At 39.1% G+C, this 14,984-nt stretch overlaps 1 protein-coding gene across 2 annotated transcripts in view; it reads right to left on the bottom strand.

Moving 5' to 3' along the window:
* Positions 1–14,984, bottom strand: part of LOC122564785 (syntaxin-binding protein 1) — a 110,339-nt gene that overhangs the window by 6,070 nt on the left and 89,285 nt on the right. For both annotated transcript variants that reach the window (XM_043720004.1, XM_043720005.1), the window contains exons 11-16: positions 13,098–13,158; positions 11,047–11,112; positions 10,435–10,515; positions 7,895–8,033; positions 6,704–6,813; positions 1,688–1,789 (exon numbers count right to left, since the gene is read on the bottom strand). In XM_043720004.1, coding sequence (XP_043575939.1) covers positions 1,688–1,789; positions 6,704–6,813; positions 7,895–8,033; positions 10,435–10,515; positions 11,047–11,112; positions 13,098–13,158 — 559 coding nt within the window. The remainder of the gene's footprint in view (positions 1–1,687; positions 1,790–6,703; positions 6,814–7,894; positions 8,034–10,434; positions 10,516–11,046; positions 11,113–13,097; positions 13,159–14,984) is intronic.

Raw genomic sequence — 14,984 nt, 5'->3', positions numbered from 1 at the left:
CTCTCGCTTATCTCTCCACGCTTCAGGCTCTCTGCCTTTATTCCTGATGAAGGGCTTTTGCCCGAAACGTTGATTTCACTGCTCCTTAGATGCTGCCTGAACTGCTGTGCTCTTCTAGCACCACTAATCCAGAATCTGGTTTCCAGTATCTGTAGTCATTGTTTTTACCATATGTTGAAGGTGTTAGCCCCCTGAGTTCTCTGTCTACGCCATGATGTTTAGATTGATTCTAATCTAAAAAGTGAGATAACGGAGTTTTACATGAATTCATGCATTTTTTTGAGCAAAGTACAATGTAACCCTGCAAGTACAAATTCACCCCACAAAATATATGTGTGCATGTGGGTCTTTGTCTGTCTGTGTGTATGTGTCTGTCTGGGTTGGGGGATGTGAGTCTGAGAAAGTGTATGTGTGCGTGTAGTGAGTGCAGAATGTCTTAAGTCTGTGAGGGGGTGCATGTGTGAGTGTGGGAAGATGTGTGTCTGCAAGGGTGTATGTGGGTGTCTGTGTGCGCGTCTGTGTATATGTGTGTCCGTGTGTATGTGTGTATAGGAGTGCCTGTGTGTGTGTGAGAGTGTGTGTGTGTGTAGGAGTATCTGTGTGTGTGTGTATAGTGCAATGGTGGTCACCTGTAATGTGACATGAACCCAAGGTCCCAGTTGAGGCCCTCCCTATGCGTACCGAACTTACTTACTTATCTCACTATTTAGATTAGAATCAATCTAAACATCATGGCATAGACAGAGGACACAGGCGGCGAACACCTTCAACATATTGTCTAGCTATCACCATTGTTAACAACTAACCTGAGAATGCAACTTTTTTAAAAAAGGTTTTGTGATTTACACATGAAAGAAGTGAAACTATCATGGTATTCTAACAGATGAAAGGCTTAACTGACAATCAATTTTTCAATGTATAACTTCAGTTACATAACACTGTAAATTTTTGCTATAAATTCTGTGTGTTAGGATTGAGCCCTCCACTATCACCTGATGAAGGAGCAACGCTCCGAAAGCTAGTGTGCTTCCAATTAAACCTTTTGGACTATAACCTGGTGTTGTGTGATTTTTAACTTTGTACACCCCAGTCCAACACCGGCATCTCCAAATGTTGATTTAGCAATTTTAAAACTGTTCACTTAACCAATAAAGTTAACAAATAAGTCAAGAAAATTATTCAGAAACAAGCTTAGAGTCAATCAATGGGGGGGACAAAATTGGGAATAAAAATTGTGTATTGGAATTTGAAGTTTCAGAACCCTATCAGTGAAGTTAGTTAAATCTTTATTATTTCAACAGTTTGAGAGAGAAGTATAAGTTTAATTCATTAACAAACAGGTTTTATCGATTTTAATCACAAAGAAAACAAATCAACGATGAAGGAGTGTGACGTTGAATTCAATGCAAAAATATGTCCAATGCAGAAAAATTCAGCACAAATAATGTCACAGCAGCCATATTTGATACAGACAAACTATCATTATGTTATATTGATTGACGTCATTTTGAGAAAGTTGCTACTGACAAGCATTTTAGAAGTCCTACATCAATCTTAGAAAAGGAATATTTCCATTTATCTCTATGCCACGTTAGTAAAGCAAGATGAAACATTACATTTTAAAAAACAATTAAAGTACCAGAAACTTTACCACATTCAATTATTGAGTCAACCAAAGGCCACCAACCTCCATGATGTCCTTGATGAGTGGTGTCCATCGAGACAGTTGATAGGTCTGTTCACTGATACGCTCTTTACGCTCTGGCTTGTTCCTGCGACGTAGGGTTGACTGAGCACCAAGAACAGAATGTAAATCCTCTTTTACTAACATTGGCAAAATGTACACCTTTTTGACAATTTTGTAAATGCTTTAGTGCTGATGATTTGAATGTTTCTGTATATATCTCAATCTGAGAAGCTTATCAACCTATCAACTAGGCCACTAGACTTTAACTCAATAATTCGAGTAAAGCTGAAGGCTTGATTTAAATACTAATGTCCAAATGCTCAAGTAGATCTCTAGGTGTTGGGTCTGATAGATTAGCTTTCAAAACCATCTGTAGACAAAATAGCATTAGCTTATGAACCTATTCCTAGCTTACACTGAATTTTAGACCACAGGAACATGTTATTTAGCATGACTTGTGCGAAATGAAGCCCCTCTCACTTTAAATGTTCTAACTCTGTCAACATATCCTCCTACTTCTGTTCGAAATTGAGATATTCATTTTCCTACTTTGCTTTTGCTGTTAATAAATTTAGCTGAAACAGCTTTAAGCCTTTCTCTATACGTCCAAAGATAAACAATCTGTAACAAACAAGGACAAAAGGGAAGTTAGCACTTTGAAAATTACCAAGCTGCTGGCACTTGGTACCCTCAAGGAAAAACAGGAAAGACTGCACTTACAAAATGTAAGCTGACCTCAAGCTGGGAGGGGATAAGGGGGAATGGCTTTTGTAACTTTGTGAGTAGTTGTTCATTGGATGGAAGGATTCAAATGGATGACAGACATTGGGTTTCTCAACAAGTCCACATCAGGTGACAGGCTTGCTGGACAGCTGCCTCTTTCAGATGGAATAAAATCAGTTAAATACTGGAAAAATTCAGAAGGTAGGATTGAAACAAAGTTGACATTTCCAGTCCAGTTTGACTCCTTTTCAAATGGAAGATGAACTGGGAAAGGGCAAGAAAAGCCAATGAGCCCTTCAGCTGAAGATAAGATATCTCCACCACTTCAATCTGTTCAGGATCAAATTCTGTTTTTGTCTAATTAACTATTGTATCAGATCTAAATTGTTGTTTCTTAACAAACTTATACCAGTATCTGAAAATTTTTTACAAATGGGCAACTGTCTACATTGAGTAGACTCATACAGCATCAAAACAGACCCTTCGATCCAACTTGTCCTTGCCGACCAAGTTTCCCAAAGTAAACTAGTCACATTTGCCTGTGTTTGGCCCATATCCCTCTAAACCTTTCCTATTCATGTACGTGTCCAAATGTCTTTTAAATGTTACAACTGTACCTGCATCTGACACTTCCTCTGGCTGTTCATTCCACATACAAACCACCGTCCGTGTGAAAACATTGCCCCTCAGGTCCTGTTTAAATCTTTCTCCTCTCACTGTAAAATGATGCACTGTACTTTTGGACTCCCCCCACTGTAGGGAAAAGACTTTTGCTATTCACCTTGTGTATGCCTCTCATGATTTTGTAATCTCTATAGGGTCACCCCCTCAACCTCCTATGCTCCATTGAAAATGTTCTTCACCCTCTCCAATTTAATAATATTCTTCCTATAGCAGGATGACCAAAACTGTACACAATACTCCAAAAGTGGCCTCACCGACATCCTCTGCAACCTCAACATGAGATCTCACCTCCATACTCAATGGTCTGAGCAATGAAGGCATGTGTGCGAAGTACCTTCTTAGCCACCTGTTTACCTGAGACACAACTTTCAAAGAACTATGGACCTGAACCCCTAACTCTCTGTTTGACAACATTCTCCAGGACTCTATCAGTAACTGTATGTCTTACCTTTGTTTGCTTTACTAAATTGCAGTACAGGTACCTCACATTCATCTAGATTAAACTCCATCTGTCAGTCCTCAGCCCATTGGCCCAATTAATCAAAATCCCTTTGTAACCTTCTTCACTGACCATGATACTACCAAATTTAGTGTCATCCGCAAACCTACTAACCATACCTCCTCAATTCTCATCCAAATCATTTATATAAATGACAAACAAAAGTGGATCCAGCTCCCATCCCTGAAGAACACTACTGGTCACAGACCTTCAGTCTGAAAAACCAACTCTCCCTCTGTCTCCTACCATCAAGCCAATTTTGTATCCAATTGGCAAGCTCTTCCTGAATCCCATGTGATCTAACTTTACTAACCTGTCTACCATGTGGGACCATGTCAAAGGCTTTACTAAAGTCCATGTAGATGTCGATCGTTCTGCCCGCAATCATTTTGGTTACGCCCTCGAAAAAGCTCAACTTTGTGAGACATTATTTCACATGTTGAAAGCCAATCTGACTATCCCTAAACAGTCCCTGCCTCTCCACGCATGTAAATCCTATCTCTCAAAAACCCATCCAACAACTTACCCACCACTTATATCAGACTCACTGGTCTATGGTTCCCAGGCTTCTCTTTCAGCCTTTCTTCAATAAAGGCACAACATTAGCCAACTTCCAGTCCTCTGGTATATCACCCATGGCTGTAGATGATACAAATATCCCTGATGGTTTTTCCTCTGTAATTTCTTCCCTAACTTCCCACAACATCCTGGGATACACTTGATCAGATCCGAGAGATCCATCCATTTTTACTTTTTTTAAGACCTTCTTCTGTGATATGGACTGTTTTCAAGACTTCAATATTTATTTCCCAGAGTTCCTAGTGTCCATTTCTTTTTCCACAGTAAAACCTAACACAAAATATTTGTTTAGTATCTCTTCCATTTACTGTGGTTCCACACTTATACGATCTTGTTGATCTTTAATGTCCCTGTTCTCTCCCTGGTTGCTCTTTTGCTCTTAATGTATTTGTAAAATCTCTTTGGATTATCCTTAACCTTATTTGCTGAGACTATCGAATATTCCCTTTATGTCCTTCTGATCTCTGTCTTAAGAATGCCCCACACCCTTACACTCTTCAAGAGATTCACTTGATCCCAGTTGTCTATACCTAATATATGACTCCTTTTCATTCTTGACCAGAGCCTCAATATTCTTATTCATCCATTGTTCCCTACTCCCACCAGCCTTATCCCTCACTCTAATTACAAACATATTGCCTCTGAACTCTCGTTATCTCATTTTTGAAAGATTCCCACTTGTGAGTCATCCCTTTACCCACTCCCCCATTAACACTTCAGTCATTTGCCCTGCCTTACTATCCAAGCCCTTAACACTCAGGCAGTCCCGGTCCAAGTTTGGAAAGTTGAAATCCCCTACTATTGCAATCTTATTATTTTTACATATATCTAAGCTCTCTCTACATAATTGCTCCTCAATTTCCTCCTGGGGGGCCTATAGTACAATCCCATCAAGGTGAGCATCCCCTTCTTATTTCTGAGTTCCGGCCATATAGCTTTACTGGCAATCCCTCAGAATATCCTCTAAGTACAGCAGTAATGTTTTCCTTTATCAAAAACACTAATCCCCCAATTCTCTTGCCTCCCTTTCTATCTTTCCTATAGCATCTATACCTTGGAACATTAAGCTGGCAGTCCTATCCATCCCTGAACCATGTTTCTGTAATAGTGATGATACCCCAGTCCCATGTTCCCATACATGCCCTGAGTTCATCTGCCTTACCTGTGGGACCTCTTGCATTGAAATAAATTCAATTTAATTCTTCACAGTTACCTCATTTTCTGACTTGCCCTTGTCTGCCTTTTCCATTTAAATTGATTTTTTTTAATTGAGACCATCCTCAGCTGGCTTTCTATTCTCACTACAACTGAGGATCCCCCTACACCCCCTCCCTACTAGTTTAAATGCTCCTGAATGGAACTAGCTAATCTCCTTGCCAGGATATTGGTCCCGCTCCAGTTCAGGGAAAATCTGTCCCTTTTGAACAGGCATTTTCTGCCCCAGATGAAATCCCAATGATCCAAAAATCTGAATCCTTGCCCATTGCACCATCTCCTCAGCCATCGATTTATATGGTTCCCAACAGCTGGTGTAAGAAGTGAGATCCACAGGACAAAAGGTTTATTTAGCTTTAGATTGAATTTAGATTAAATTTAAACACATATGAAATAGTCCATAAGTGAAAACAGAAGCTACAATGGCATTGGCATATGCTTAGAAACAGCTGAGAGAGTTTGACTACAAAAACTGGGCAGTTGGATCAAGATGTACTTTCGGCGTAATACAGGAACATGATGGAGATTCTGACTGTCTAAGGAGTTTCAGAAGGTTAAGATCAAGTTAATAATAGTCTGGAATAGGCAGTCCAACAGCACCCATAAACTGCCTTATAGCTAACTGAGAAAAAAATAAAATTCAAGAAAACAAGTTTACAAGTGGAAAGTGACAGGATAGCCATTTGGATCAAATGGTGACTGAGGCACCTGCCAAGCCACACAGAGGTCAAAAAGAATCTAACAACACAGTTGCGATCTGAGAATCCAGATTGAGGGGAGACCTAACAGATGCAAGGGTAGCTGTGAGAGTTCATTCGACCACAGAACTATAACAGATCACACAATGTCATAACCCAAAATCGGGTAACTTCAGACAAACCTGACAACAATGATCAGTGACATCTCCCTTCATTTTTTTTCTATCTAGCTACTCATTAGGACCATATTGCTAGGTTTGTGCTCAAAACACCTATGTGCTGCATTGTACAATTGTGTGCAATGTTTTAATGACAGTGGAGCTTATATTATTTAAGAAAGCTCAATTGCTTTTCTCACATGGGAAACCTTCACGATGCTACATGTTGTATCATAACACTACATTCTGATGGAGTCTTAATATTGGATCATCATAAACACTTTTTAATATTAAGCTTTTTGTAAAAAAATTGTGATACAGATCTATTTCTGAATGATTGAATTGTAATTTTGAGGGTGAAATGTCTCACAAAAGTTGAGACGCCAGCAATAAAGAAGTGTTTCCAAGCTGTCTGTTCTACACACAATAAGTGCAAAGTTAATTAAACAGAGTAACATACGTCTGTAATGATGGGAATTCCCAAGTGAGCCATGTTGTTAATGATCTCACTGTCCTCGGGTGGGATCTGAGCATGTTGAATCAGTTTGTTCAGATTCTCCTCAGTGATTCCTAATTTAGAACGAGAAAAAAAGAGATGGTTTCACTTCAAATCATTATTCTTTTATCAGGCAAGTCCAGCATTGCTGCTGTGACTCCCCAGCAATCACACATGATCCAGGTGCAATATATTCTTATTAATATGGGGAAGTAAAGTTCTTGCCATCAATTCCCAATTTCAGTTGTGCCACCAAAAAGATATTCTTAGCAGGAACCAGGTGCATCCATGAAAGAAAGCACAACCATTCCCAGGACGTACTCCCTCCTACTCCAGCATCAAAGGAACTTCCCAAAATAATCTCCGGTCCATTACCTGACAAAAGTATGTGGTGTAGAATAGTTTTTGAAAAAGGAGCTACTAGTAAAAATAATTTAAGAACATTGTTCTTGGTGCCCAGATCTGTACATGTTTGCACAGCAACTAGCCACAGTAGAGCAGAGCATATTAGAGGTGGAGTATCTTTTCTTATGTTAGCTCCACCAGCCCTTTCAATTCCAATTCCATGTCTTTCTGCCACTTGCTTTAACACCAGCAACTAGGCTCATATCACCCAAAAAGACCAAGTATGGCTCGCGATCAGAAAATGTGAATATAATAAGGCTGCTTCTCTCAGTTCTTAGAGGATATATTGACAGTGGATGTAAATGTAATCTCCCTTGATTTTAATTTCCATTGCTTTGGTATAAATGAAATCAGGAGAGGGGTATAATTGGCAGCTGATCCAATATCATTCATCTTACACTATTTCACAAAGTCAAAATTACTCCATGCTAAGTTGTACATGGAGTAATTGAAATAATTTTATCTATCAACCCATTTCTTCCACTCCTTTTGCCAGAAAAAGGACCAAACAAGTTCTGATATATCTTTCACCCAGTCATGCAATTTTCTCTTGCATTATCACTGACATCTTTCAGTGAACTATAGGACATCTCACTAAGCAGCCTGACAGAAAACAAGTGAAATGCATGTGTGACATTGGCAGTGTGGGTAGTACTTTAACCTGTGAGGATAGCAGTGCTTGCAGTAACCTCAAATGTTAAGGCTTCAGCCACACAGGCTGCATTTCTGATGTTAACCTTTCTTACTCACCATTTTTAAGGAAAATGTAGAGAAGGATGATGCGAATTTTATCGTAAGTGGAGACATTATTGTCTAGCAGAATGGGAACAATGGCTCTCATTGGATCCTTGATCTTCTCTCCCTCAGCATCAGTCCCCATGGCCAGATCCTAAAAAAATAACATTTGCAACATTTTTAGGATACTTCATTTTGCAAACTTTGCTTGTAATTGCTCAGAATTTGTAAATGACTAAAGTTTCTCCCACATGGCAGTACCACTGGTCACTTGTCAGATGTTAAATCTGACTGAATGTCAAACATTGAGTAATAGATCTGCTGAACTTAAAAGTGTGTCATTGGATGTTGCTGGTCTGTATTGAAATACATTTTTCACTTTGGCTGCTCAATGTATGATGGGACAATACTAGAATAATTGTAGGAATGGAATTAGAAACTTCACACTGTTATTTTTGAAACTTCAATTCTCGCCACAAATAAACTTTTTAAAAATTAAAAAAAAGGTTTTGAGGAACTCCATCAGGTCATTTCACTCCTGAACTCATTTGTCAGAAAGACTATCCATCACCATCATGTTGATCCTGTAATATGGTGTTCGTATGGGAACAGGAAAAGGGCTTGTTTTAGTGCCTTCAGTGATTTGCTGACATTCGCACTGTCTCTATTCACATCTGAAGAATGATTCACAAAACAATAACTCTTTATAATATTCTACCCTGGAGGGCAGCATTGACTCAGTGAGTATGTTCAAGACTGAAATTGATAGATTTCTAGATACTGATGCCATCAAGATCACGTAAGGCAAATGATAGTGAATTGACAGCCTTTTTACTTCTTTCCCAACTTTTATTTATTAACAAATAAACTGATTTGCTATTACATGCATCACAATAATGCACAAAGTCATGAACAAAGTGGGTGGCACGGTGGCACAGTGGTTAGCACTGCTGCCTCACAGCGCCGGAGACCCAGGTTCAATTCCCGCCTCAGGCGACCGGTGTGGACTTGTTGGGCCGAAGGACCTGTTTCCACACTGTAATGTAATGTAATCTAATCTAACTACCTCAGGTTGTTTAGGAGATGGAGATATGAACATTGGTGGGCTGGAGGGCAAAGGATAGGATGTGTCCAGGGGTGCCCGATTTCATGAATGTTTGACTTACAAATGTGATCCCATAAAGGATTGTAATTATAAAGATCCAACATGCAAATATTTCCTGTACTTTTCTGTACTTACGAACAGTTACATTATATTGTCCTGCATGTGGTCCACATTGTATATCAATTGACTTGCAAACAGATGCAGGAATGGAACCTATTTGCAACCTAGGGATTGTCTGTACTTAGAGTTACTAGGGCACACTCGAGGGAGTCACTGAGCCTCATAATGAAGGACGCTGGAATTTTACATTTTCCAACTTAAAAATACCAGCTGTACTTAGCTTAGCAATGTCGATGTGACCTTAAAAGCATTAATGCATCCTATATAAAGAGTTACAGTAATATTCTTGTTGAATATTTCATTATTATTAGGAATGTTAACATAGCAAAACTTCATTCCTTCCTGTTAAGAACATGAAGAGAAGCCTATCTTCATTATTCCTGAAATTGATCAAATGGATCCTACATATTCACAAATCTGCTCCAAAGTATTTCTGTCCATGTACAGATTTATGTGGTTAATGTATTTCAGGAGTGTCTATCACAATAAGGTGTTAAACAACAGGTGGGGCAAAGACATTAACTCTTAGTCCTGCCTGATGGTTGCCAGATATCCCACAGGTGATCTGCTGTGTGTTTCTTTCTCTCCCTATGGAGAGAACAGCACCCAACTTTTCTAAGTATGTCCTCATGACAATGGTGAACTACAAGGATGTCACACCATGCCTATGTAGGAATGTTAACCTTGAAAGCAAATTCCAGAAGGTGTAGACCTTGATTCTGAGCTTATGACGAGAGTGTCATGTCCTACCAAATAGTTCATGCTGGCAGTGGAGGCAAACATTCAGCTTGGGCTGGCAGATGGGCACAAAATGGGTAGTCAGGAAGGCAAGGCCACTTTAAGGTTCAAATCCCAGTAACACTGGGGGCAATGTTTAATTACCTTGGCTAGTGCAAAACTGGTAGCATCAGCCACAATGTTATTCTTGCTACCCTCCACATTTTATTCTCCATCAAAATCATGGACAGCAATATGGAGGGCAGCGTAAACCCATGATTCGGCCAGATCCCATGGGTTTTCCACCTTTTGGAGTTGATCAAATGGGCTCTGTTTTTGAGGTGAGCTGTGGACATTCTATTTTCGGGTTTCATCAGATTGGGAGATAAGGCCAGTTATGCAGGGGTGAGGAGAAGATGCCAGGGCCAATGAGAAATGGTCATCAGTGAGCCAAGTGGTTTTAGCAGGGCTCCAAGGTACATTCAACTCTCCGCTAAGGACTGGGAGATCGGCAGTTGAAGATCTTCCCATGTGTTAATGAAGCTGTTGGAAATCTCCGAATCCCCTCTTACTCAACATGAATTAACAATCCCCAGTGTGTTTAATCTCTCACCTGTTCAACTCGGCACAATTTATCCACAGTGCCTTGATAATGTTTCATACAATCCTCAGCAAGATGAAGGTGGGTGGAATACTGCAAAACAAATAAAGGAAATTAAGCATCACATGTAAAACTAACACACTAATACAATTTCAGTTTATATTTAGGGAGGTGACAGCCTAGCGGTATTACCAGGGGAGTGATAATCCAGACACTTGGTAATGGTCTGGGGACCTGAGTTTGAATCCTGCCATGGCAGATGGTGAAATTTGAATTCAATAAATACTGTATTGAATGATGATCCTGAAATTAAATAATGATGACCATGAAATCATTATCAATTATCAGAGAAACCATCTGGTTCACTAATGTCCTTTAGGGAAGGAAACTGCTGTCCTTATCTGGTCTGGCCTTCATGTGACTCCAGACTCTCAGCAATGTGGTTGACACTTAATTGCCCTCTGGGCAATTAGGGATTGGCAATAAATGTTGGCCTGTGAATAAAAAAAGATAATTCTTTGTACTATGCATATACTTTTATCATTAGCCTGTGAGCTCTAAGGTGAGGAAATCCAAACTACTTACCCTGTTGTCTATAGAAGTAATTTTTCAGAATTATAATACCTTGCTTAGTTCCTTCTGATATTGTGGCATCTTCTTCAGCATCTGAGACAAATCCCTCATGGTTGTCTGAATGAGGATAACATGTAATTACTATTCTTACACTGGATGGTATAGATGTCACTGCTTCACAACTCAGCTGTTGACATAGTGCACAGACATTCCATTCTACTCATTTCACACAAAGCACATAGTGAACAAAATACCTCCATGCATCCCTGTGCATAGACCATCAAAGCACTATTTCAGCCTTGTACAAAAAGCTTGCTTGATCGGAATATTTTTCTCAACAAAACTGAAACTTCCCAATCAATGTGTTCCAAAGTCCAACTTCACAGAAGCAGATGTGAGATGTACATACAAAAATACAATTTTTATTTGTTTAATGCTGAAGATGACTATAAACACACTTGTCTGTTATTCGTAAAGAAAGTGATTGTGCTAACTGGAGTTAGATTATCTCACACTCGCAGCTGCGAAGTGAAATGACCGCATATTTTGTCACTCGGCCTTGATCCCATTGTTACATTTTGCACTGACTCTCCTGTTGAGTTGATGTCAACACTATCTGCTTTGCATTTGGTTTCTCTTCAGAGTTCTTGAATGAAACAAAGTAAAAGCTGCAGACACAGCAGTATATTAGACTGCTGCAATGGAGCACACAAAGTTTGTTTCCATTAGAACCACAAAAGCACTGGTCACCAAACCCTTTTAAAGTGCTTTATTTTCCATATTGTGGTCATGCTTCTTCCTTCCTATTGTTCAAACCACCTTAAAATTTATAGGAAGTGATGTTATCTACAGATGAGAGAGGTTGTGAGTGCAAACTCCATATAAATGTCTAGCCCATGAAATGAAAGAATTATCAGAAAATTTTAACAAGGTGTAATGTTTTTCAGAGCCACTGTCACATCAGAATCTGAAAAGCTCAGTGAATATTTGAGGAGTGAGAGTGACTGGTTGGTTTGTAAGAATCAGTGACTTCCTAACTGTTGATATTTTTCAAAATATTTCTGCTTCTGTCTTCCATGAATTTTCTATTGTGTTTCGTTATTAGTTTATGAACAGAAAATGATTCACACACAATAGAAAAAAATGTTCAAAGGTACCATGACAATAATTAAAACTTCCACATACATTTCCAAAGAACTGGTTCAAACAGGAAAATATGAAGAATTCAATTTAAAGAAACATTGAAAAGATCTAGGTCAGTTTAAGAGACAATCGCTTGTATTCCGAGTTACAAAGTAGATCAGATAAATCCATTTCTTCAAGTAATCTACATTTTCCTTATAAAATGTCAGTGATAGTCACAACCCAGTGCAGCATTTTAATTTTGAAGTGAATCCAGCATACTGGCATGATTACTGTGTTCATATTTCTCCCAAATTTTAATGTCCACACTCCTCAACCTTTGTTACCTCGACTGCTCTGCCAAATCTGTAAATATTGTTTTAGGTTTAAGCTCCCAATTTCATTAATTATCATGGTTACCTCTATAACAGTCCCCCTGGAACAGCTAACTGAGAATCAAATATGTAGGCACTGCTCAGTCACTACGCATTTACATTTTAACTGGACTTTAGTTCCCAAATCATCTGAGAAAGCTGTATGAGGTGTCACTAATCAATCTGTTTTAATTCATTTCAATCAAATGGAAATGATATTTCCTTGCTAGCTTGATGGATACTTGAACTGTATAGCATTGAACTAGACAGGCCAGTATTAGCTTTCAAACCTTATCAAGCTGATCTCTGTCAGGGCAGTAGGTTTGGATGTTATAATTGTTCTTTGTGCCTTTGAGCTAATGCAGGAAATGAATAAGCTAGGGTGTTCATTCCTGATCACGATCCATCAGGTATTACTGGAAAGTTTAGGGTGGATGTCATGTGAAGACAATGTTAGTTTTCCAAATGAATGATATCTGCTTTGACAAGGTGCCAGAGAGCTGTTGATTTTATTTCCAAACAAGGCTTTTCAGGATTAGGAAAGGAAGGAAACCGAGGATGCTATAAACTGAACAAATTGAATGTAGCAAAATAGTGTCTACAAACCTTCTCACCAGTCGCCATTCTCTTGCTCGAGGAGAAGTCTTTTAAGGACCGCGTAACCTCCCTGAAAAAAAAGGGATGTTTACACAATCTGAGGGGGTTCATGTATTTGATTGAAAATTGAGTCTTTCTTTACCTTCCATTGTCTACTTGGTTCAGAAAACTATTCGGCTTTGAATACACAAATACTATTGGAACATTTGCTATCCATCAACTGGGTTCTGAGGCAAATTTAAGTCCAATTGTTCAAACCTGAAAGCTAACTTTTACCCACTTGCAGCATCTCCAGCTGCCATCCTGAAAAGATTTCTGGGCATTTCCTATAGCTTCATATGAAGCAGAGACCATGGATCCAAAGTAATAATGACATCTGTACAAGTGAGCTAAATAAACTCAACTGTCAAATCATTAGGATAAGTTCTGTAAGACTCCAGGTCAAGATGTATCAAGGTGTATCGTGACATGTAGGCAGCCTATGAGCTGGAGTAGTAGACATCAGATGTACCATACTTCACTCCAAGTGAAACTAGCCTTAACTTCAAATAAAGAATCCATATCACCCTTTAATCCTCCTGCATGTATGTTTATGAAGATAAATGTGATATGCTGACAGTTAGTGAAAACACTACTTTGAAGAATGTCCGCATACTATAGATTTTCACAAACAATAGAAGAGCCCAGTGAAAATGAAAGAACTATCAATTCTCATTTTGTATACAGATTTTGCAGCTTCATAAGGATTCTATATATACTCTATCTTTTAATTCTGGGACCACACATTGCTCCAGGCAGCAGACATTGGATCCTGGTAAAATTGTTCAAATGCTTAACTTGCCAAAGTCTAACTGCTGTAATGTTAAAGCAGGAACAGACGTTAAATTAGCAGAGTCTGAATGAGGCAGCAATTGAAATTGAACTCTGCAGAAAGGAAAATAAAGCAAAGAATTGTGGATGCTGGAAATCTGAAACAACCAGCAGAAATTGCTGGAAGAATAACGAAGAGTCACTGGACCTGAAACATGAGCTCTTCTTTCTCTCCACTGATGCTGCCAGATCTGCTGAGTTTCTCTAGCAATTTCTGTTTTACTTCACAGACAGGAGATTTCATTACTGCTGGAGCTAAATACTACAGACTTTGGGGGAGGAGGGAAGAAGAATCGAACCAGTATCAGTACATAACAGCGAGACAAAACCTGTAAAATAAAACATTTCTTCGCTGTTTGCTTTCACTTTGGAGGTGCTGCAGACATTTTCTCACCTAAAATCACCTAAAACGCTTTCTCGGTTGGGTTTAGAGCTAAAATCAAGCATAAGAAAGAGCTCAACAGTGCACCATTGTAATCCAACAGTAACCTTTGATCACTTGGGTAATGGTCACTAAAAGCATCACAACCCACAGGTAGAATAACCCTGAAAACTACATGAAACATGCGTTGCAGTCAAACTCTCCAGAGCATTAAAAGTCCTGCAGAAAAAGAAGGATGATTACTAAATCTCAAACACCTAATTGTTGGTAAAGGGTCTTCCATCTGAAACTAACAACAGCATGTGTATTTTGGATATCAATATTTCGAATATCTACATAGCTATGGAGAAGGAGAGGATTAGGCAAAATGGGAGGATATTTAATTGGGGAAGAGGAAACTATGATGCGATTACACGAGTTAGGAAGCATGGACTGGGAGCAATTGTTCCATGGTAAAGGCACTATAGACATGTGGAGACTGTTTAAGGAACAGTTGTTGTGAGTGATGAATAAATAAGTCCCTCTGAGACAGGCAAGAAGGGGTAAGATAAAGGAACCTTGGATGACGATAGCGGTGGAGCTTCTCGTCAAAAGGAAAAAGGTAGCTTACATAAGGTGGAGGAAGCTAGGGTCAAGCTCAGCTC

The sequence above is a fragment of the Chiloscyllium plagiosum genome, chromosome 30 (genome assembly GCF_004010195.1).
Source record: "Chiloscyllium plagiosum isolate BGI_BamShark_2017 chromosome 30, ASM401019v2, whole genome shotgun sequence".
Taxonomy (NCBI): Eukaryota; Metazoa; Chordata; class Chondrichthyes; order Orectolobiformes; family Hemiscylliidae; genus Chiloscyllium; species Chiloscyllium plagiosum.
This window is presented reverse-complemented; position numbering and strand designations above follow the sequence as displayed.